The 20986-nt window shown below is 41.5% G+C and overlaps 2 protein-coding genes across 4 annotated transcripts in view; one reads left to right on the top strand and one right to left on the bottom strand.

Annotated features, from left to right (window-relative positions):
• LOC309688476 (carotenoid-cleaving dioxygenase, mitochondrial-like) overlaps positions 1–10114 on the top strand; it is a 19013-nt gene extending 8899 nt beyond the window's left edge. Inside the window, exons 8-12 of the mRNA XM_082504258.1 lie at positions 7010–7177; positions 8253–8390; positions 8625–8807; positions 9314–9424; positions 9589–10114. Coding sequence (XP_082360384.1) covers positions 7010–7177; positions 8253–8390; positions 8625–8807; positions 9314–9424; positions 9589–9705 — 717 coding nt within the window. The 3' untranslated portion in view covers positions 9706–10114. The remainder of the gene's footprint in view (positions 1–7009; positions 7178–8252; positions 8391–8624; positions 8808–9313; positions 9425–9588) is intronic.
• Positions 9720–20986, bottom strand: tex12 (testis expressed 12). Of its 3 annotated transcripts, none has more exons than XM_082504294.1 (5): positions 20880–20986; positions 16441–16554; positions 14349–14442; positions 13831–13882; positions 9720–10763 (listed from the first exon to the last, which is right to left on the bottom strand). In XM_082504294.1, the coding sequence occupies exons 2-5, from the start codon at positions 16537–16539 to the stop codon at positions 10619–10621; spliced, it is 390 nt and encodes a 129-aa protein (XP_082360420.1). In that variant the 5' UTR covers positions 16540–16554; positions 20880–20986; the 3' UTR covers positions 9720–10618. The 3 variants fall into 3 exon arrangements, with proteins under 3 accessions (XP_082360420.1, XP_082360419.1, XP_082360418.1); XM_082504293.1 differs by having other exon boundaries at positions 9721–10763; positions 16441–16569; XM_082504292.1 differs by having other exon boundaries at positions 9723–10763; positions 16441–16573.

The following is a 20986-nucleotide window of genomic DNA, read 5'->3' as shown; positions in this document are numbered from 1 at the left end:
ACCAGTCTTATATTTGTTGGGGAAAAAAAGTTAAATAAAAGTTTAAAAAAATGTCAAAAATAAAAAATAAAAAAAAATTTCAAACAACATTAAGCTGCACCTATAAATTGCATGGGTGTAATTCATAAAGACACTCAAGTGCTTTTAAGTGGTGAGTAACACCAAAGAAATATAATTTCCCCCACCAAACAGAAGCCTAAAGTTTTTCTGAATACGTTATTCTAGGCTATATTATTTATTTAAGAAATGCTCCATATGTATTCGGGCACTTGTTAGTCAGTGCAAACAAATCTCTAACTCCAGTGCCCATATGGTGTCACAGAGCCCCAACAGCAGAATTTAAGTGGAAACTAAAACCTAAAAGACCGAAACTCTTAAAATATAATAGTGAATTAATTTACAGTGAAAATATTACAACTAAAGTTTTACAAATTTACGGCGATGATACTGGTTCCCAATGGACGGGTGTGGACAGGTTTGATATGGGAAACATGAACATCAATTCAAGTCAAAGTTTATTTATATACCACATTTTGAAACAACCTCTATTGACCAAAGTGCTGTGCAAGTTATATAAAATATACACTGTATAAAAACACTTGCTAAATTAACAATAAATATAAACAAAAAATCTAAAGTTTTATTTACTTGTTTTATTAATCAATCAAAGCTTTATTCGCCACATGCAGGTTGCCCTCCAGTGAAATGGGACACCCCCCCGAGCTTACGCACACACACAACACAGACATTACATGGGGATACAGGTCAGAGATCGGTAGCGTTACAGAAAAACACTGAAATGTACACTACAGTGGGAAACTACAAGAGGAAAAAAAGAGACCTCTACTCATGCTGTGCTTCCATGGTAGGACAGCATGAGAACAGGAAACAAAAAAAACTCCTCTGCACAAAAAAAGCACATATATGTCCACAGCACAACTTTGTGAAAGACATGACAAGCCATAGGATTGGGTGGGGGGTGAGGAGTAATCCGAAGCGAACACAGCAGTCGCCCTGCACAGCGCTACCATTCCAGCGCGGCACATAGACCCACCGTGTTCCCCCGCAGGAAACAAGCATCGAAGGCGTTTGGAAAGAGAGGGGGATGAGTGTGTGCTTATCAGTGTAAGTGTATGTGTGTGCGTGTTCATAGTTCAGCTGAGACAGTGTCCTTCGCCCTGCTAGGCTAAGTAAACAGTCTACCAGCCAACCCAGGTGGCCTTGCATGGAATGGGAAGGAACAGACTCAACACAGTTGTTATCAGGGAGTGGTGTGACAGTCGTGCTTTAGCAGCGTTCAGGTCCCCAGGGCAAGCTCCAGCCTTGTGCATTCTTTTCTCACAGACTCTGTCCTGCTGAGAGAAACTGATGTTGATGACCGGGAATCTCTGGCTGTTAAGTTAGCCTTGGAGGAATAGCGACACTTGCTAGAGGGGGCAGAGCACTATTCATGAACTGGGCTTATCATAAGAATTTAAGATATCTCAGAACAGATAAAAAGGTTAAACGTCCAGCAGGCCTGCTGAGATTTATTCTTTGCATGCTTTACCTTCTCCATCTCCTACCACCCAGGGCCAAGGAACATCAAGCCTAATGCTCTCTCTCTCACCAGTTTGCCACCAGCATCAATTCCCCAGAGCGTGCCAGTATCCAGCTTGGTTCCTGTAAGGTTGGTGGCCTGGGGAATCAAAGACACCATCCGACACGGGGCAAGACCTCCCAGGAGGCAGTTCGTCCCTGCCTCCCCCTGCACCACGGTGCTCCATTGGAGTCACACGTCCAAGTTCTCATGTTATCCCGGCTTGAGTAGAACGATTTCCTTACTCAGTTCTCACTTTTGGTGGGATTCATTAGAAAGAGAAATGAAGGATTTTGTAGCTACTGGTTTAACAGAAAACGTTAAAATGCATGAAGTGATGGTGCTTTTTACTTCAGTGCGAACAGCTCATGAATTTCAAAGCAGTTCTACAGTCCAACACTGGTCTCTCAATCTCCCGTTGGAGAGCTGTGAGCTTCGCCATATTGCGTTCTGTGATGTTGTCATTTCTTGTGCTCAAGGAGCCGATTTCTGAGAACTCACGGCAGTGTGCCTCCCCAAGATGTCATCCAATTTGTGCCCAGAGATCTTATTCCGAGCGAGCCCTTCCGAGATGTATCCAGTCTGCAGTCAGAGATCTTATTCTGAGTATTCACAGCAGCCGTAGCCTCTCCAAGATCTTATCCGTGCTGACTCAATGAGCCCATTTTGAGAAACTCACGCCTCTCCCATCGTTCCAATCCCAGCGGGCAGCCTCGTGGGGGTTTGAACAGCCGGTTCTGCTTTCTTAATTCTTCGATAAGTCAGGGCCAAGCCAGCTCCGATCCGCCAGAACCCTGTTACCATGGTTCCGAATAGGTAGATAGCTTCAGCACTCAGGCTCACCCAAGCCCAGACTTCTCGTTGAGAAAGGGGTGTCAATTGCATTTAGGGACCAGTTGATCCAATCCATAATTCTTTTAGGTTTTAGAGAACAGACTGAGAGAGAGAATGTTCCAGGGAAAAGTAATAAAAAACACGAGACAAGACAAGGACATGAGGAGCTAAACAGGGAAGATAAGGGAGAGGAGAGGAGAAAAAGTGCGACCGCCTTCGCTGAGAGCCAAACGAAAAGAGAATTAATTGCATGAAAATCACAGTATTCTGTTCAACTAAACCTAAAAGCAAGCAAGAACAAATGGGTTTTCAAAGTGTTTTAAAATGATTGAGAGACTGGACAGCTCCAGTGTGAAAAGGTAAGTTATTGAAAGATTAGGAGCCACCACAGGCTCTATTGCCTCTGGTTATAAACCTGGATAACAGAATCTCCAGGAGCAGCTGGTTCGTGGACCTCAGACATTATGAATCTTCATATTTCTGGGAAAATTTAGGTAAACAGAAACAAGAGTGATCATGGGACAAATGAAATTTGGAGAGAACCTTTTTTGATTCAGTACATAATGGAATGCTGTTAGCGGACAACCACATCTTTTGACCTAGTTGGCAGGATGTATGTTTACAATTGGCCAGAGAAGCTTGGGCGGACTTTCAAAGGTGGCGGCAATGGCAAATATGGTGGAGGTCAGAAGGAACAGAGAGCTCACTTCCAGTTGTGTTTAAGACTGGTGGTTAATAGCCAGGGGAGGCCTTGAATGATGACAGCCTGGTGGCAGATGAAGTCATATTGTGAGGATACGCTATCTAGTATAGCTGAGAACTGTCTAGGATAGCTGAGTGGTTGGCGGAAGTGACACATCTGAGTGCAGTTCTTGATTTGCTAGCTCAGTTTGGCCGGTCTGCGGGTGGAAACCTTATGACAGTGACCTGGGGCTGCTTCACAGCATCTTCTGGGATGTGGTGAAGCCGGAAAAGCAGGGTCTGTGAGGACTGGCTGGACTCAAAAGCAGCGGTCTGAGTGGTCCTGCATTTGATTTAAAGCTGATCTGCAGCAATGGAGGTTGATCAAGCCTTGAAAGCTGGTGCTAATAATTCCCACAGGTGTTCCAACTTTTCTGGATTACTTACAGCCCCATCTGTCTGCATAAAACCAATGTTGGAACTAGGGGTAGGTTTTGATTATCGATTTTCCGATTTTAATTGATTCTAGCTTTAACCTCCTAAGACCCAAACTCTTCCACGGCATGCATTTTTAATTTCTCTTTGATAATTGGGCATATTGGAGCCCGATGAATGTAAAAACAAAGAATCACCAGATTTTTTTTTTTACCCGATTTTTGTTCCTAAGAAAAATGAGAGCCACGTATGAGGATATTCGTTTTAAATTTTGATGGAACAGTGGCAGTATAATGTCCTTGTAAGTGGATATCAGGCCCTTGTAGAGCAAAATTCAGTATTTTGGTCTAGACAACCCAAAATGCGATGTCCACATATGTGGACGCCAGGTCCTAGGAGGTTAATAATGTGATATCGATTCATTAAAATCATAAATCGATTTTTAAATATAAATTTATTTTACCCGAAATGCCAGAATCTCAGGTTGAACCTTACAAAATTTCGACAACCACCAAACAGCTTAAACAGTAAATGAGAGCAGGTACACTGATTCTGCACAAAGACGTAAACACAAAGCGTGGACCCGCGGATCAGAATCAGTGAGCTGTCGGCTTTCAGCCCTGACGGCGTGTCCGTGTACGAGCACTCGGGTGAAAAAGCCAACAGCTCACAGATTCTGATTCATTGGCAGGTCCACGCTTTGTGTTTACATCTTTTTTTGCGCTCGATTCTGCTTGAAGCTGTAGGCTTTGTCTCTCTCCAAACAAATTTGACTGAACCAGTAGCAAAAGAAGATCCAAACTAAGCCTCACATTTCGCTTCACATAAACATCGTCATGAATTCTCTCTGACTTTTGCTGTTTTGCTTCCACCACAGTAAAATCACTTCCTGCAGAGCTCTCTGTCTCTCTCTGTACTTCGAGAATAGTTTCCCATCTAAAAACCCTCTTTTCTGCATTATTCGCTTGCTTTACCACACACCAATCTACCGTTATGTACAGCGCTGTTGGCCGCTGTGTCTTTGTTTTTGTTTTTAATTTAACTGACTTCCGAGAACAAAGTCTAATTTCTGCTGTTCAATACTGAAGAAATTTTAACTTTTTTAAATTATGCAAAACTGCAAAACACTTGGCTGTGTCTCTAATAAAACCTCTAACTTTGCTCTGCTTCACTTCAGCAGCATCAGCTAATGTTTATATGTTGATTCATGGTTTTCTTCTGTTTTCGTTCTACTGCAGAAATTTTTTAAGGTGGTTATCTGCTATAAAAACACAGGCCAGGAAAATCTCCTTTGTGTTTTTCCTGTGTTTTATGCTCTGTTATGCTCTGTTACCAAAATGCTCCGGTACCTCTTGCCAGAGGTGAAGAGTGTGTGAGAGGGTTGTGTGGGGTCATCCACAATGCTGGTGGGTGCAACAAGTGTCTGTGATGGAGGGAAGAGGAGGCTTCGATGATCTTCTTAGCTGTTCTCACTATCCGTTGTAAGGTACTGTGATCCATAGGGTGCAGTTACCATACCAGACAGTGATGCAGCTCCTCAGGATGCTCCCAATAGTCCTCCTGTAGGTGGTGGTGAGAATGGCTGGTGGGAGATGGGCTTTTCTCAACTTCCGCAGGAAGTAGAGAGGCTGTTGGGCCTTCTTAGTTATGGAGCTGGTGTTGAGGGACCAAGAGAGGCTCTCTGCCAGGTGGACACCAAGGAATTTGGTGCTCTTGATGACCTCCACAGAGGATCCATTGATGTTAAGTGGACCGTGATCTCCTGAAGTCAACAATCATATCCTTTGTTTTGTCTACGTTCAGAGACAAGTTGTTGACTCTACACCAGTCTGTTAGTTCTTGTACCACCTCTCTGTACATTGACTCATCGTTCTTGCGCATGAAACCCACCATAGTCATGTCATCAGTGAACTTGATGATGTGGTTCAAACTGTGCATCGCTGCACAGTCATAAGTCAGCAGAGTGAACAGCAGTGGGCTGAGCACACAGCCCTGAGGGACTCCAGTGCTCAGTGTGGTTGTGTTAGAAGTGCTGTTACCGATCCGGACTGTCTGAGGTCTCTCCGTCAGAAAGTCCAGGATCCAGCCACGGAGGAAGGTGTTCTGGCCCAGCAGGCTCAGTTTAACAATCAGTTGCTAAGGAATGAGTGTGTTAAATGCTAAACTGAAATCTATGAACAGCATTCGTACATACATGTCTTTATTGTCCAGGTGGGTGAGGGCAAGACGTAGGGTGGTGGCGATGGCGTCATCTGTTGACCAGTTGGGGCGATAGGGGAACTGCTGTGGGTCCAGTGTGGGTAGCAGCCGGCTCTTAATGTGCCTCATGACGAGCCTCTCGAAGCACTTCTTCGCGATGGGTGTGAGTGCAATGGGATGGTGCAATTAATGCATTAACCCCAAGAAAGACAATGCAGTGGTTGCTAGTGTCAATCTTCCGAAATCATGCAAGCAGATTCATCCAGCTCACAAAGACGTACTGAAAACACCAAACAACACACTGGACAAAAAATGTCACCCCCTACCTACTACATATATTTTTCTGAAGTGAAAAAACTGCAACATATCGCAGGGAAAATGTCACAGCTGAGGAATTTAGTGAAAGACTTTATACTTAGCTTTTAGGAGACGCACTAAGGCCAAGTGAATAAACACATTTTTCCATAAAGGTTCATTCATAAAGAATAATTTGCAGTAATGTAGCACAATGTAAAGGTGATTAGTGTCATAATTTTTCTTCAAGAGATATACTAAAAATAAAGATATCTTTGGACACAAAGATTCGTAGAAATGTGAAGACGTAAAAACACAACTTTATTGTTTTTGTCATTAAAAATCAATGAATAATCGTAACTAATGACTGAGATCTGAATACTGATCATAATAATTGTGATACTAGTTTTGGCCATAGTTGTCCAGCCCTACATTGTAGTATGAGTGAAACTTGCAAAAGGAATGCCAATTTCCACCTGACACCTGGTGCTCTGCTCTAGCCTGTAATATTAGTTCCTGATTGACCTTTACAGTAGCTACGCTTGTGAATGTTAGATAAAATGTTAGCTATGTTGTTTTTTCCTGTGTTTCACTGTGTTTAGAGTTAAGTAGTTCAGCTTTGGTTAAGTGTATCCGTTGCTTTCTTTGGTTGTGAGAGCTGTGACACCATGGGTGTAGTGGGTTGGAAACTTGTGTGAAGACCTGTGATGTGAAACCTCTCGTTATGACTATTAGAGATGATATCTGCTTTCCATAAATGTTGCAAATGCTAAAGTTTCAAGTGACGATTTCCATTTGAACATTTAGTAACTTAAGATGGTTTGTTACATTTTTTTTTTTCCTATGCGAGTTTTGGAACCATTAGAAAGGTGAAAAAACTCAGATTAATTTAAATATTAAGTAAAATTATTTTAATATGAACTATTATGTAATCAATGAATGTAAACAGTGCCACAGTGCATTTCCATTGTTGTTTTTGTGTTTCAGGTAAGCTCCCTCAAGTATCTTGCAAAGCCACTATCAACCTTCCATCAGATCAATGCATATGAGGAGGATGGATTCTTGATCATAGATTTGTGTGCATCAGATGATGGCCAGGCAATCACAAGCTACAACATCCAGAACATGCGTAAGTCTGGAGAAGCTCTTGATGAGGTAAGTTAGTTAAGTAAAGCTCATTACTAACTTTCCTGTGCAGTTTATGGAAAATGATTATGCTGTTTTTGGTTTATCTGAAAAAAAGATTGCTTGTTGAATAGGGCTGCCACGATTAGTCGGACTAGTCACGAATTAGTAGGATTTAAGAGTGTAATAACGGACTGAAACAGAAGATGGCAGCACTGCATGTACAAGGATGCCAGCTGCCGTAAAACCCCAAAGAAGAAGAAACTGTTCCAGAATTCATAGCGCGACCCATCGCGGCCCTGCTCAGTTTCCAACAATGGCGGCAGCTAGTTAGTTTTAATGTTACTCGTATTATTCTTTCTGGGTCACAAAATAAACGTTTAACATATTTTCAGGCGAGAATGTAGCTGTGTAAACCTCAAATATCTGCTCAGTTTATCAAGACACCACATATTTTCAAAAGCGCTCCGACGTTTTCGGAGACGTCTGTTACCCACTAGCTCGATAGCTAGCTGGGGGCAAGGCTCACTAGAGCCGTGAGAACACCGGACTCCCGGCAAATCGTTTTCAAACCCACCGCGGTCTTTCGCTACTCAGGTTAAACAAACATAAGTCACTTAAATAACTTAAAAATGTTGTTGTTTGGCTTTTTTCAGTATTTTTCTTGTTGCTGAGTAAATCGGTTTGGCTGAGATTAAAGTTATAGTTTTTACACAGCTGAATAAACGTCAAGCAGACAGCTGATTATCAGAAGTGTGAGATGCTGGAGTATATACTCCGGTGTCCTGTTATATTTTAGATAGCAAGGAGCAGACGGCTGAGTTTATTAAGCTTCACTGAAACAATCTGCAAATTTCATTAAAATTTAATAGACTATCATCTTGTCTTTATTTTTAATTAGCACATACCTTAAACACTTCAAGCTGTAAGCTAATGATAGTTATAAGAGCAGATGCTGCTGGTGCAATAAGCTGTATGCTGTACATCCAATGGATGATGATCTGATTAGTCGACTAATCGCAAAAATAATCGGTGACTAGTCGACTATCAACATAATCGTTTGTGGCAGCCCTATTGTTGAAGTTAACAAGATCTTCCTCGTCAGGTGTACAACACCTTGAGTAGAGCCTTCCCCCGGCGATTTGTGCTGCCTCTCAATGTGGGCCCTGACACACCCTATAACCAGAACTTGATTACCCTGCCGAACAGCATAGCTACTTCTGTAAGAATTGCCAAGAACAAGGTAGGGCAAACAGCATGATTAACATACATGTATCAACATGTTACTACTCCCATTCTTATAGTTTCAGTTTTTTATTGTAAATATCCCGCAAAAACAGGATTTTACAGTCTACAGTCTCTTCTATATAAACGCTTAATTGGACTTTGCTATTAAAATGTCAACATGTAGCACTTTCACTACCTGAATCTCAGTGATTACCTGTGTTGCTTTTTTTGTTTTTTTAAACCTGTGCAGGTGTTCTGTACTCATGAGGACCTGCATGGGGAGGATCTCCATGAATACGGAGGTCTGGAGTTTCCTCAGATCAACTATCACAAATTCAACACCCATCCCTACCGCTACTTCTATGGCTGTGGCTTTAGACACCTTGTAGGGGACACGCTGATTAAGATGGATCTCCACGGAAAACGCATGAAGGCACGTTGTTTTATTGGAGCAAAGAAAAGAGAGCTTGCATTTCCAATCTGTGGAACAAATTAACCCCCACAACTGAAATCAACAGTTTCCAGATAGAAACAGATATAATTGGTTCTATTTTAGTTCATTCACAGAGAGCGCAACTCACCCCAAAGGGGAAAGGGTTATATTAAAGTGTTTTATGCTGATGTCAGCCTTGGTAATATAGAAATCTAGTGTAGTATATTACTGTATGTATATGTAGTAACTTTTTGTGTCATTGTGAAATTATATAATGTTGTATTGAAAAACAACAGGCCTTAGTTATATACCAGGCCTCAGGGGACCCCTGGTATATAACTAGTATAAGACTGAAGACAATCCATAAAAATTGTGGGTAATATGGAGTTAACAAACAGTAAACAAAGTTAGAGAGGACTGTCCCACAGGTATTGAGATAGCATTGTTATTGTGATTTTTCTTTTATCATCATGAATGTGATATTGTGTGTAAATGTTCCCTCACAGGTGTGGGAACATCCTGGTCAGTATCCATCTGAGCCGGTCTTTGTTCCCTCTCCTAATGCTACAGAGGAGGATGATGGTGTCATCATGTCTGTGGTCATCACTCCAGACGAGGTTAGTCAGGCTCAGCCATTTTGGACAGGGTACTCTTTATAGATACAGTTTCCTCATACAAATGTAAAACATGGCTGAGCACGAGCTTGGACATCGTGCCGTTGTGTTTTCTACACTGTCTTGTACACCAAGTATTTCTTTACCCATGTCTCTGTTCTCTCCAGGACAAGAGTACATTCCTTCTGGTGTTAGATGCCAAGACATTTGAGGAGCTGGGCAGGGCGGTGGTACCTGTCAACATCCCCTATGGCTTCCACGGGACATTCAATGCCACGGCTTAGACGTCTGATGGATGTACATGTGACTTCACAGGGACACACCTACACTGTGTACATGTTGACTTAAAAGCAAAGACCCTCATTTAAAGAATTCCTTTATTTTCATGTCATAGTGATATGTTAAAGCATGCATGCCTTTTTTCAGACTTAATAAAACCTTAAGTGTCGATATAATCTGTGTTGAAATAAAATCCTTTGTTTCTATTGTTTTTCCACAGCTATCTGTAAATGATAGCTGCTATTTCATGCATTGCTATAAAAAAGTAAAACTGATTTTATGATACTGTTAAGGTAATGCACAAATTAACACAGAACACATTTGGAGAAACCTCTGTGACTTTAAAATGTACAATTTCAGAAACATTCACGAGTCACTGAGCCTTCTGTCAATAAATAAAGCTGCATTTAAACACCTGGTAACAACATTTATTCTCATAAGAAATGCTTGGGGGCACCCTAAGATCAAAATGCAGAAAACAAAACTGCATTATTGCAGCATTTTGCTTCGAATGAGGATAAACCTAGCAAAGTTTTGTGTACAGGGTTTGTTTTTTTATAAAGAGTCATGAGGTTAAATTAAATTTCATTTATGCTTTTTTTTGTTTTTGTTTTTCGCTTTTATGCTGTGAAGAAAATTCTGAAATGGATATTTTATAATGATGCATTTGGTCAGATGAGTTTTACAACGAACTGAATTGTAAACCTTCAATAATCAAATTGTCACCATTATGTTGGACTAAGGACACATTTGACTCAAACCCAGAACAATAACATATTTCTTAAATGTACTATAACAGCAGCACAGAACACTGGGAGAGAACAAATCTTAGAATCCAGTTCTACTTTAGTAAATGAATAAGTGCACTACACAAACAAAGGTGTGCTCCCTCACACAGGTGACAGAGCAGGCAGCACACTAACCTTCCAGTTTATCAGAAATAAGAGCCAGTGTTTCCTTCAGCTGTTTCTTCTTCTCTTTGAGGTGACCTTCCAGGTCTCGTGCTTCAGCCAAAATGGCCTCCAGCTCCTTCATCTGTGAGGTGTCTGCAGCAGCTCTCTCCCTACAACAGTGGACAAACACTGACCATGAAGCTGTGCAACAACAAAAAGTAATCAGTTGTTTTAAGCCAGCAATAATTTTGGTTTAGACTGGAACAGAATGAAACGCTTCACTTCCCTGACATTTGTCATTTATGATCAATTTACTTGCTTCTGAGCTCTAAGCTAAGTTCCTCTTCCTCAGTCACATTTTTACCTTCAAATTAGACATTTTGTATCAGTCCGTGTCCCTAATTTCATTGTTAAGCGGGACCCATACGGCCCGCTTTGATCTTAAGTGGGCCGGACCAGTGAAACTCTGTCAGTGTCAAGTTACATGTTTAGCCATTTTTCTACATGATATTACAGAATTACTTTATTAACTCTAGTTATGAAAAACCGTGGTGGAAAGTTAAAAACAAACTTTTCTTTCATTTCACTGTTTAATGAATTTGTGTAGTATGAAGTGGAGGCTTTTATTAGTGGCAAAAGCCTTAAAACTTACGAAAATACAGTTAAAAGCCCAACATTGGTGTTTGTGGTGAGCAGCAGATCAAACAAGAATTATAAATGGCTTCACGTGCACATTCAGCCGCTGAGACTCATTTCGACACTGAGCCATGGCTCTGTGCTACATGCACACATTTCTGCATCTCTGTCATCAAAGACTTTGTATATAGTTGATGTCATTTTCAGTACTGAACTGTAACTTTAGTCTTTGTAAAGGAAGCCATTTTATTCAGTGTTTTCATAAAAGCCTTGTATGGATTTGCTACTGCTATGGAGAACATACATGAGCTTAAAACCTGGACGAGTTTGGATTCCAGTCAGTCTTTGCGTGTGGCCACATGGTGTGCCCATCAAAGTAAAGTCTCACCTCTGTCTGCATGGATTCTCAGCAGGGCTGAAGATTTGCTCCACATAATAACAGACATATGAAATTATCTCGCGGTATAACTGTATCACAGGTCAGATGTGACCTGCCAGCTGTAAGTTTGGCACCCCTGCGTTATACACTATGCTCTATTCTTGGTACAGCCAAACATTTCCTGGTTCATCAAAGTTTTTGTTACACCAGTTACTGCCAGTCAATTCAGGGAAGTCTGACTCAGTGAACTGGGTGGTGCAATTTCAGATCCCTGTTAAGCCCTTCTGTCAATTCCAGGTACAGGTTAACACAATTTAAAGTTTTGTATAGGTTTCATAACAGATTCCTGCCTCTGTCTCCTCCGTGTGGGGTAAATGTGGTATTGCACAGTCACACGTGTTGTGGTCTTGGCCAGGACATATTTGATTGTTTCCCCAAACAGTGCGACTCGCCCGTTCACCTGGACTGTAACCTGGCCAAAATTGACTGCTCGGACGAGACTGTCTTTCTCGTCCCTTCAGAGGCGAGCTCCAAGGTCGGGCACGATCGCTGCAAAAGCACTGATTCTATTCGAATGGAAATCAGCATCACATCCCCGTTTTAAAAGGTCACGTAATGAGCTGCTGCTTGTGGCTAAACTTGAACGGACTTGGTGCAGTAAAGGCACCAAAGGTACACTCAACAAAAATATAAACACAACACTTTTGTTACTGCTCCCATTCCCCATGGGATGGACGTAGAGACCTAAAATTCATTCCAGATACACAATATAACCACCCCTCCCAAACAGTGGTCACAAATCAGTCCAAATGTGTGGTAGTGGGCACATCTGCTATATTGAGATAATCCATCCCACCTCACAGGTGTGCCACATCAGGATGCTGATCTGACATCATGAGTAGTGCACAGGTGTACCTCAGACTGCCCACAACAAAAGGCCACCCTGGAATGTGCAGTTTTGTCTCACAGCAAAATGCCACAGATGCCACAAGCAATGAGGGAGCGTGCAACTGGCATGCTGACAGCAGGAATGTCAACCAGATCTGTCGCCCGTGCATTGAATGTTCATTTCTCAACCATAAGCCGTCTCCACAGGCGTTTCAGAGAATATGGCAGCACATCCAACCGGCCTCACAACCGCAGACCTCGTGTAACCACACCAGCCCAGGACCTCCACATCCAGCAGGTTCACCTCCAAGATCGTCTGAGACCAGCCACCCAGACAGCTGCTGGAACAATTGGTTTGCACAACCAAACAATTTCTGCACAAACTGTCAGAAACCGTCTCAGGGACGCTCAACTGCATGCCCGTCGTCCTCATCGGGGTCTTGACCTGACTCCAGCTCGTCGCCGTAACAGACTTGTGTGGGCAAATGCTCACATTCGATGGCGTCTGGCACGTTGGAGAGGTGTGCGCTTCACGGATGAATCATGGTTCACATTGTTCAGGGCAGATGGCAGCTGAGAATGTCCCAGTTCTTGCATGGCCAGCATACTCACCGGACATGTCACCCATTGAGCATGTTCGGGATGTGCTTGACCGGCGTATACGACAGCGTGTACCAGTTCCCACGAATATCCAACAACCTCGCACAGCCATTGAAGTGGAGTGGACCAACATTCCACAGGCCACAATTGACAATCTGATAGACTCCATGCGACGATGTGTTGCACTGCATGAGGCAAATGGTGGTCACACCAGATACTGACCGGTTCTGGGTCCCCAGACCCCCAATAGCGCAAAAAACTGCACATTCCAGGGTGGCCTTTTGTTGTGGGCAGTCTGATGTGCACCTGTGCACTACTCATGATGTCAGATCAGCATCCTGATGTGGCACACCTGTGAGGTGGGATGGATTATCTCAATATAGCAGATGTGCCCACTACCACACATTTGGACTGATTTGTGACCACTGTTTGGGAGGGATGGTTATATTGTGTATCTGGAATGAATTTTAGGTCTCTACGTCCATCCCATGGGGAATGGGAGCAAAAACAAAAGTGTTGCGTTTATATTTTTGCTGAGTATATATTCTTTTATCTGGATCCTGCCAAACATCCAGTGCTGTTCTGCTACAGTAACAGTCAAAGGTTTGTGCACACCCATCAGGATAAAGCTGGTGCTGGTAGGGTACTACATTCCCCTTTTTCATGAGAAAATGTTGATCAGCCATGTTTAATTGGCATCATGGGAAAGAATCAGTCTTGACTTGTGTAAATACCTTAAAGTTTCAGCAAACTCAGAAACCAGCACGCTCAGCACCTTGCTCACACCTGTAACACAACAAGAAAGCAAGTCCATGTTAGGCGTGCTGCAGATGTCTTTGCTTAGCTGTCATTTCACCATTTTTTCAGTATGTTTTTAATGTGGATACGTATATAAATACAAGCAGGTATCGTTGCAGAAATTTAAAATCAGGCTGCATGACTAATGGAACAATTGCACTAAGACACGTATCTGCTGACATTTCAGAGCAGCAAAAAGATGCGAGCTGTTCTCATTTAATATCGAGTCTTACCACTTCCACTGAAAGGTCAATAAATTATATCCTGTTTTTTAACACAATCACATCCTGTTTATGAAGCAGCCTCACTCTAATTTCCTGTGACGTCATGCTGCCAGCCAGAGGAAAGGAAAAAAAAAGAAGAAAAAAAAAGTAGTGTGTTTGCTTTTGTTTCCACTAAAGTAACCAACCATACACAACACTACACCGTTCACACTTTTGCATAACTGGCATACCTGCAGCTATAGTCTCAAATGGATTGGCTGACTCCAAAGAGGGGGCCTTCTTTTTCTGTGGAGAGGTCTCTTCGCTTACATTTTCACATTCCATCTGTTGCAATGAGGAAAAAAAACTGATGACACCAAAATGTTTTCATGCATTCAAACATCAACCTAGCAGAGTTTCTCCTGCTCTGGAGAGTGACTATGTACACAAGTAGGTCTGGGCCATATCATACCGTTCATGGTAATACTGGTATAATGTTAGGCAACGATAAGAAAATGAAATATTGCGATAGAATATGGGTAAATGCGCGTGCTCAGTGCCTTTGTTTTCATACGCACATGGCCGAAAACGCATGGCAGCGACGGAGCATTAGTAGGGGGAAAGCGGATCGTTGAATGAAACGGATGAACTGGAACTGGTTTGGCTTTCGTCCATCAGATGCACAACAAAGCACATTTTTGGTAGCGCATGCAAGCCAGCCGTCGTTATTACCGTGTTTTTCGGACTATAAGGCACTCTTAAAATCCTTTACTTTCCTCAAAAATCAACAGTGCACCTTATGGTCCAAAAATATGTATTTGACTTTTTTTATTTGGCACACTGCAGTTTGATGTTGCAAAGCAGCTCTTTTTAACTTGTGTGGATATTATACATGGTTATGCTCAGGATATGTCAGCCCATTTCCACTGGAAATGCCTTTTGGTTAAACTGTCAGCGAGGAATTTGCATTTGCACTGTTACATCAGCTGCTTGTTTAAGTGAAAATACATTGATGGGGTGTTTGCACTAAGTTGTGAAATTGTAAAGTATTTTGTTTGCATTAATTATCTTGTCAGCTATATCGTTATTGCGAATTTTCAAATATATATCGTGATAAATATATTGTCCTGCCTTATACACAAGCACAATTTGTCCGCAGTGAAATGTTTTAAGGAAGAATAACACTCCCAATCTACAAATCATTTTTCACACATACACCTCAGCCCTGAACTTTTCTAGATCCACATCTCTCCATGTAATGGAGCATGATCCTGCCAGCAGAGGCTCCATGAGGTCCAACACCATGAATGTGAGAAATGTGCAGTGAATAGGTGATGATCATGTGACCTGCCTCCCTCACCAAAAGCAGAGTGTTTCCAGTCTCTAAGGCTACTCTGGACAATGACTCTCCTGCCACTGTAAGGAGTTCATGTGGGAAAACAGCCTGAGATGAACAATCTTACTGACACTACTGCATCAAAATTACACATACAGAATATTAAGAACGGCCTAATGAACGACTGTCTTCACACAGATCCCAGCACAGCTACTATTTTTAGACTGCTACCGTGAAGCTTGTTGATTTCACGACGGTCCTTCATTGTGCAACATCACCTCTGTTTTAAACTGGCCTGAACTTCACGTGAAGGGTTTGTTTCCCGGTTTGAGACAGTCATCGAGCCTCAAGGACCTGAGGGAGGAAATTCAAAGGCAACACCAGAACAGTAGTGCGTGCCACAGTGGCATCGTCGTGCAGGAAGACGGACCACACCTGAACAACCATCTCAACCACTCTTCAGATTTGCTTCCTTTTCACTCTGTCCACGTACCAGAAATGAGAGTCCTTTTAAAATGTCACTAACGTGACACACTCCGTGTGAATGAGGAAAAGACTGATCACACTGAAATATTTAATGCTTCCAAACATCAAAGCAGGCTTTCTCCAGGCTCAAATGGGCCTCTGGAGACTGACTGTATCCACGATCGGGCCGTACTGAAACCAAAACTATCTCCTAAAGGAGACACAGCATGCATTGTAGAGGCACAAGATAATACCTTCAAAGGAGTGGATCTAAAAACACACTGAAAGGAAGAGCAGCCAAATTGGATGTCAAACCTTCCACTAGAAAGAATTACATGCATATCAAGAGACAAAAACAAAGATTTCGGGACCCTTTTTGAAAGATGTGGCTCTAATAACGAGTCAGTCTAATAACTGATTCATGTTACTCATGCACCGGTGGGTCTGCTATCATTTTTGAATGGACACAAATATTAAAAATTCTCTGGATTTCCATTTTTTAAAGAAACAAGTTTTGGGTGCTATTGGACAGCCATCCTCACCTCCTGAGAGCTCGTCTGTCTCAGCCCGTTGTTGTTGTTCACCATCATGTTTAGTGCTGCTGGCATCAGTTTTCCTGCCGTTGCTCCTGCGTCCTCCATTGTGAGACAACAGAACTGCAAATGGAAAACCTGACTTTAAAAAAAAAAAAAAAAAAAACACTCAGCTTTGTCAGCATCAATGTTAGAGTGTAGTTTGAATTAATGTGGGTTTGTGTTTTAATACATAAAAATGATAAATCAGCTACACCATAATAGAATCAGCCAATTAAAATATTGTCCAATAAAATGAAATAAACTCCCAGCTTACTTATATATTAAGATTTATGCATTTCTTTTAATTGAAATTTACACAGAAAACTACTAATTAAACCCAGTTCAGCATGTTACTGATAACTGCATCCCACGATGAAAAACAATGGTATCTTTCTTAGTGTTAAAATACCACTGTCTGTTTAAAAGGTGACCTTTGCAAATGCTGCTTTTGGCTAACAATTCATGAGTCTGAGACCAACACAGCATGTCGAGCACAATGTAGTCCGTCTGTTTGATTCCTCTGTACTGTGACGAGGACATCCTGAACCTTCTGCTCATATTTGTGTTGGTTTAAATAACACATGACACTATGTGTCTATACTATATTATGTCTGCACGGTTTTTAAAATATGAGATCGTTAGCTTCAGCTTAGTAAGATTCAGAAATGTACAATAATGTTAACCCTTTCTAATCAAAACTTTCATTCAGCATCCATTATGGTGGACGGCAGGACTTCCTAACTCCCGTTTCCAACCCATTTTCATGCTTGAGGAAGCAGACGGCTGAGAAACGCAGAGAGGATTTGACTCAGATTTGTAAAAGGGGAGTCGGACTTATAGTGTGCAGGGAATGAGGTGGAGGCAGCCATGATTTTTTAAACTATTTACTCTGTTGATTTATAGAATTTATATTTGCTAGAAGTGCAATACTGTACCTTTCTTTACTTTAAAGAGTCAATTTCAACTCTGCTGAAATTGGGTTGAAAGACTTTCTAACACAAACAGGAAAACAGGAGAAACTGGCCACAGTAACCAACACTGGATTACATTTAAAGACTAATGAGGTAACCAGGTTTCTGAAAATGTCAGAGTGCACAAACCACAGGGAGGTGCTTCTCTGTAAAAACAGCTAAAAAAAAAAACCTCTTAAGCATATTTAAGCTCGTATGTTCATGTCAATGGCCTGATTTGGAAGTGGCAGAGGCAGGAAGTAACAAAGTAAAAATACCCTGTTACTGTACTCAAAAACTTTCTGGTATCTGCACTTTGCTTTAAAAGAGGCATATGCAAACATATGTGCGCATCTTAAATGAAAGGAACAATGACACATAAAAAGACAATCCTACTGGTGTTTCCATCACCTGTGCTTATCACACAGAAAGGGATGAAAGAGGCACAAAGATAATTTATCCTTAATCGAAAGCGCTATACAGGGCTGAGGTGATAAAGTAGGCCAAAAGTAGTAAGGCTTTTAAAGTGGCAGGTAGGGCTGCCACGATTAGTCGACTAGTCACGATTACGTCGACTATCAAAATCGCCAACAACTAATTTAATAGGCGACGCGTCGTTTGTAAGATCCCAAAAGACGCAGGAATAAGTAGTAGGATTTGAGAGTGTAATAACGGCCTGAAACAGAAGATGGCAGCACTAAATTGTAAATGGCCTGCATTTGTATAGCGCTTTTCTAGTACCTAAGGACCCCAAAGCGCTTCACACTACATTCAATCACCCATTCACACACTGGCGATGGCAAGCTACATTGTAGCCACAGCTGCCCTGGGGCGCACTGACAGAGGCGACTGAGCACTGCATGTACAAGGATGCCAGCTGCCGTTAAACCCCGAAGAAGAAGAAGAAGCTGCTCTGTCCCAGAATTCATAGCGCAGCCCTGCTCAGTTTCCAACAATGGCGGCAGCTAGTTAGTTTTAATATTACTCTTATTATTCTTTCTGGGTCACAGAATAAACGTTTAACATATTTTCAGGCGGGGATGTTGCTGTGTAAACCTCAAATATCTGCTCAGTTTATCAGGACACCACATATTTTCAAAAGCGCTCCGACGTTTTCGGAGACGTCTGTTACCCACTAGCTCGATAGTTAGCCGGGGGCGAGGCTCACTAGAGCCGTGAGAACAGCGGACTCCCGGCTAATCGTTTTCAAACCCACCGCTGTCTTTCCTACTCAGGTTAAACATGATATATGAGTCACTTAGATAACTTAAACATGTTGTTGTTTGGCTTTTTTCAGTGTTTTATTTGTTGCTGAGTAAATCGGTTTGGCTGAGATTAAAGTTTTTACACAGCTGAATAAACATCAAGCAGACAGCTGATTATCAGAAGTGTGAGATGCTCCAGAATATACTCCAGTGTCCTGTTATATTTTAGATAGCAAGGAGTTTATTAAACTTCACCGAAACAATCTGCAAATTTCATTAAAATTTAATAAACTACCATCTTGTCTTTATTTTTAGTTAGCACAGACCTTAAACACTTAATGCTGTAAGCTAATGATAGTTATATAAGAGCAGATGCTGCTGGTGCAATAAACTGTACGTTTTACGTCCAATGGATGATGATCTGATTAGTCGACTAATCGCAAAAATAATCGCAGACTAGTCGACTATCAAAATAATCGTTTGTGGCAGCTCTAGTGGCAGGTATTTAAAATGCAAAGTTTCTAACAACTCTAAAAATATCAGCAATTACACAAACTGTTTCTATGTACTCTGTCACACAGTGTGCATGTTAGCTAAAGGTACCGCCGCTGTATTTACAAGGAGATGAGAGCTAAATTTACTCAGAGATGGAGAAAGACAGGAGATGACAGGAAGAACAAAGTTCTATTTAAAGATATTTGATAAACAGGAAATGTAAAGCTTAGGTGTAATGTCATCAGCTTTAAATCAGATATTGGATCCGTATGGTTTGAAGTTTTTTTTTTTTTTAAATATTGTGAAACATCCTGAAGTGTATACTTTGTGTTATTCAGTGGTTGTATGAAAACACCCAGCAGTCTAGCGCAAGATAAACAGGTTAACTTGCTGTATTGTGGTAAATAAACAATAAAAACACAGTTTTACTGTCTATGTGTTGGACTGGTACACAGTGGCTGTATTGCTCATGGTCAGAGTTAGGTTAGACCAAGTGTAGCAGAGATGAATTTGAATTTAAGCTGATGATGTGTACATTTGCCTCATATGCAGACAGTATACTGTCAGTGTAGAGCAGGGCTGTCAAACTCCAGGCCTCGAGGGCCGGTGTCATGCAGGTTTTAGATCTCACCCTGGGTCAACACACTTGAATCAAATGATTAGTTCATTACCAGCCCTCTGAAGAACTTCAAGACATGTTGAGGTCATTTATCCATTTAAATCAGCTGCGTTGGATCAAGGACATCTAAAACCTGCAGGACACCGGCCCTCGAGGCCTGGAGTTCAACATGTGTGGTGTAGAGGGTGAAATACTTGGTTAAATCTTGTTGAATTCAGTTGTGTAAATCCCCAAAAAGCAGTAAACCTGAGAGGAGCAGCAGCACGGGTTAGCTGATCTCAGCCTGTACAAAAATAACCTGTGTGAGTTCTCAATAGTAATGAATGCGAGTTGTGATCCTTTTCCCCAAACTGAGCCACTACACCTGATCTCTGGGTTCCCCCACCTGCTGAATCCCACTCAAACTCCTGATGACACTCATTTTTTTGTTTGGGTGTGGGGAAAAGTAAAAGAAATAATAATAATAATAATAATAATAATAATAATAATAATATATAATGACATTAATAAAGCACAAGGTTCAGTTACCTTTGTACAAAATTAGCTGGTAGAAACATCCTTCAAAGAGCTACTGATTACCTTCTTGAAAAAGTTGAATCAGTACTTCACTATTTACCAAAGTATTTTTAAGTATCTTCAGTTAAATAAAGAGTATCGGTACTTTCGCACCTTTGATACAAATTCATTAAATGGATACAGACCTTCAAGATTAATTAAATTAACAAATGCGACCTCTGATAAGGGGAAACGAATAATTCTCTTTGGAAAGTGAGGCCTTTCTTAAACGGACCAGCAAGGCTGCGTCTCTATTTGTCAGGAGATCATGGAAGGCCATGGCCTGTATATCCCGTCCCCACAGCCGCAGAGCCCTGTCTTACATAATGCTTAGTTTCCATTACAGGCTTCAGCTGGTGTCACTTTGCTCCAGCTCAGGCTCTTTGAAAGCTGGGACCTTCTTCTCTCAGCTCTCACCTTCCTCATTAATCACAAATTCAACTGTGAGAAGTTATTAGTTAAAACTCTGTTTAGCAAAACCTTGTTTTTTCTGGTTTACCGAGTTAGCCTAGCTGCTAATAGCTACTTAACAGCTACTTTTGCTAAGATTTAAAAAATAAAATAAAGGTAACAGGCACTTACAAGATGTTCAGGATCTATGTTGAAGAGTTAAATAGCCTCATGTAGTCGTTGAAAAGATGTCAGAAGAACTGCAAAGTAAGTTACTCCACTGCTAATTTCTTCATAGT

This window comes from Aulonocara stuartgranti (genome assembly GCF_965226115.1).
Source record: "Aulonocara stuartgranti genome assembly, chromosome: 14".
Classification (NCBI taxonomy): domain Eukaryota; kingdom Metazoa; phylum Chordata; class Actinopteri; order Cichliformes; family Cichlidae; genus Aulonocara; species Aulonocara stuartgranti.
Note: the sequence above shows the minus strand (reverse complement) of the source record. Positions and strands in the feature narration are given on the sequence as shown.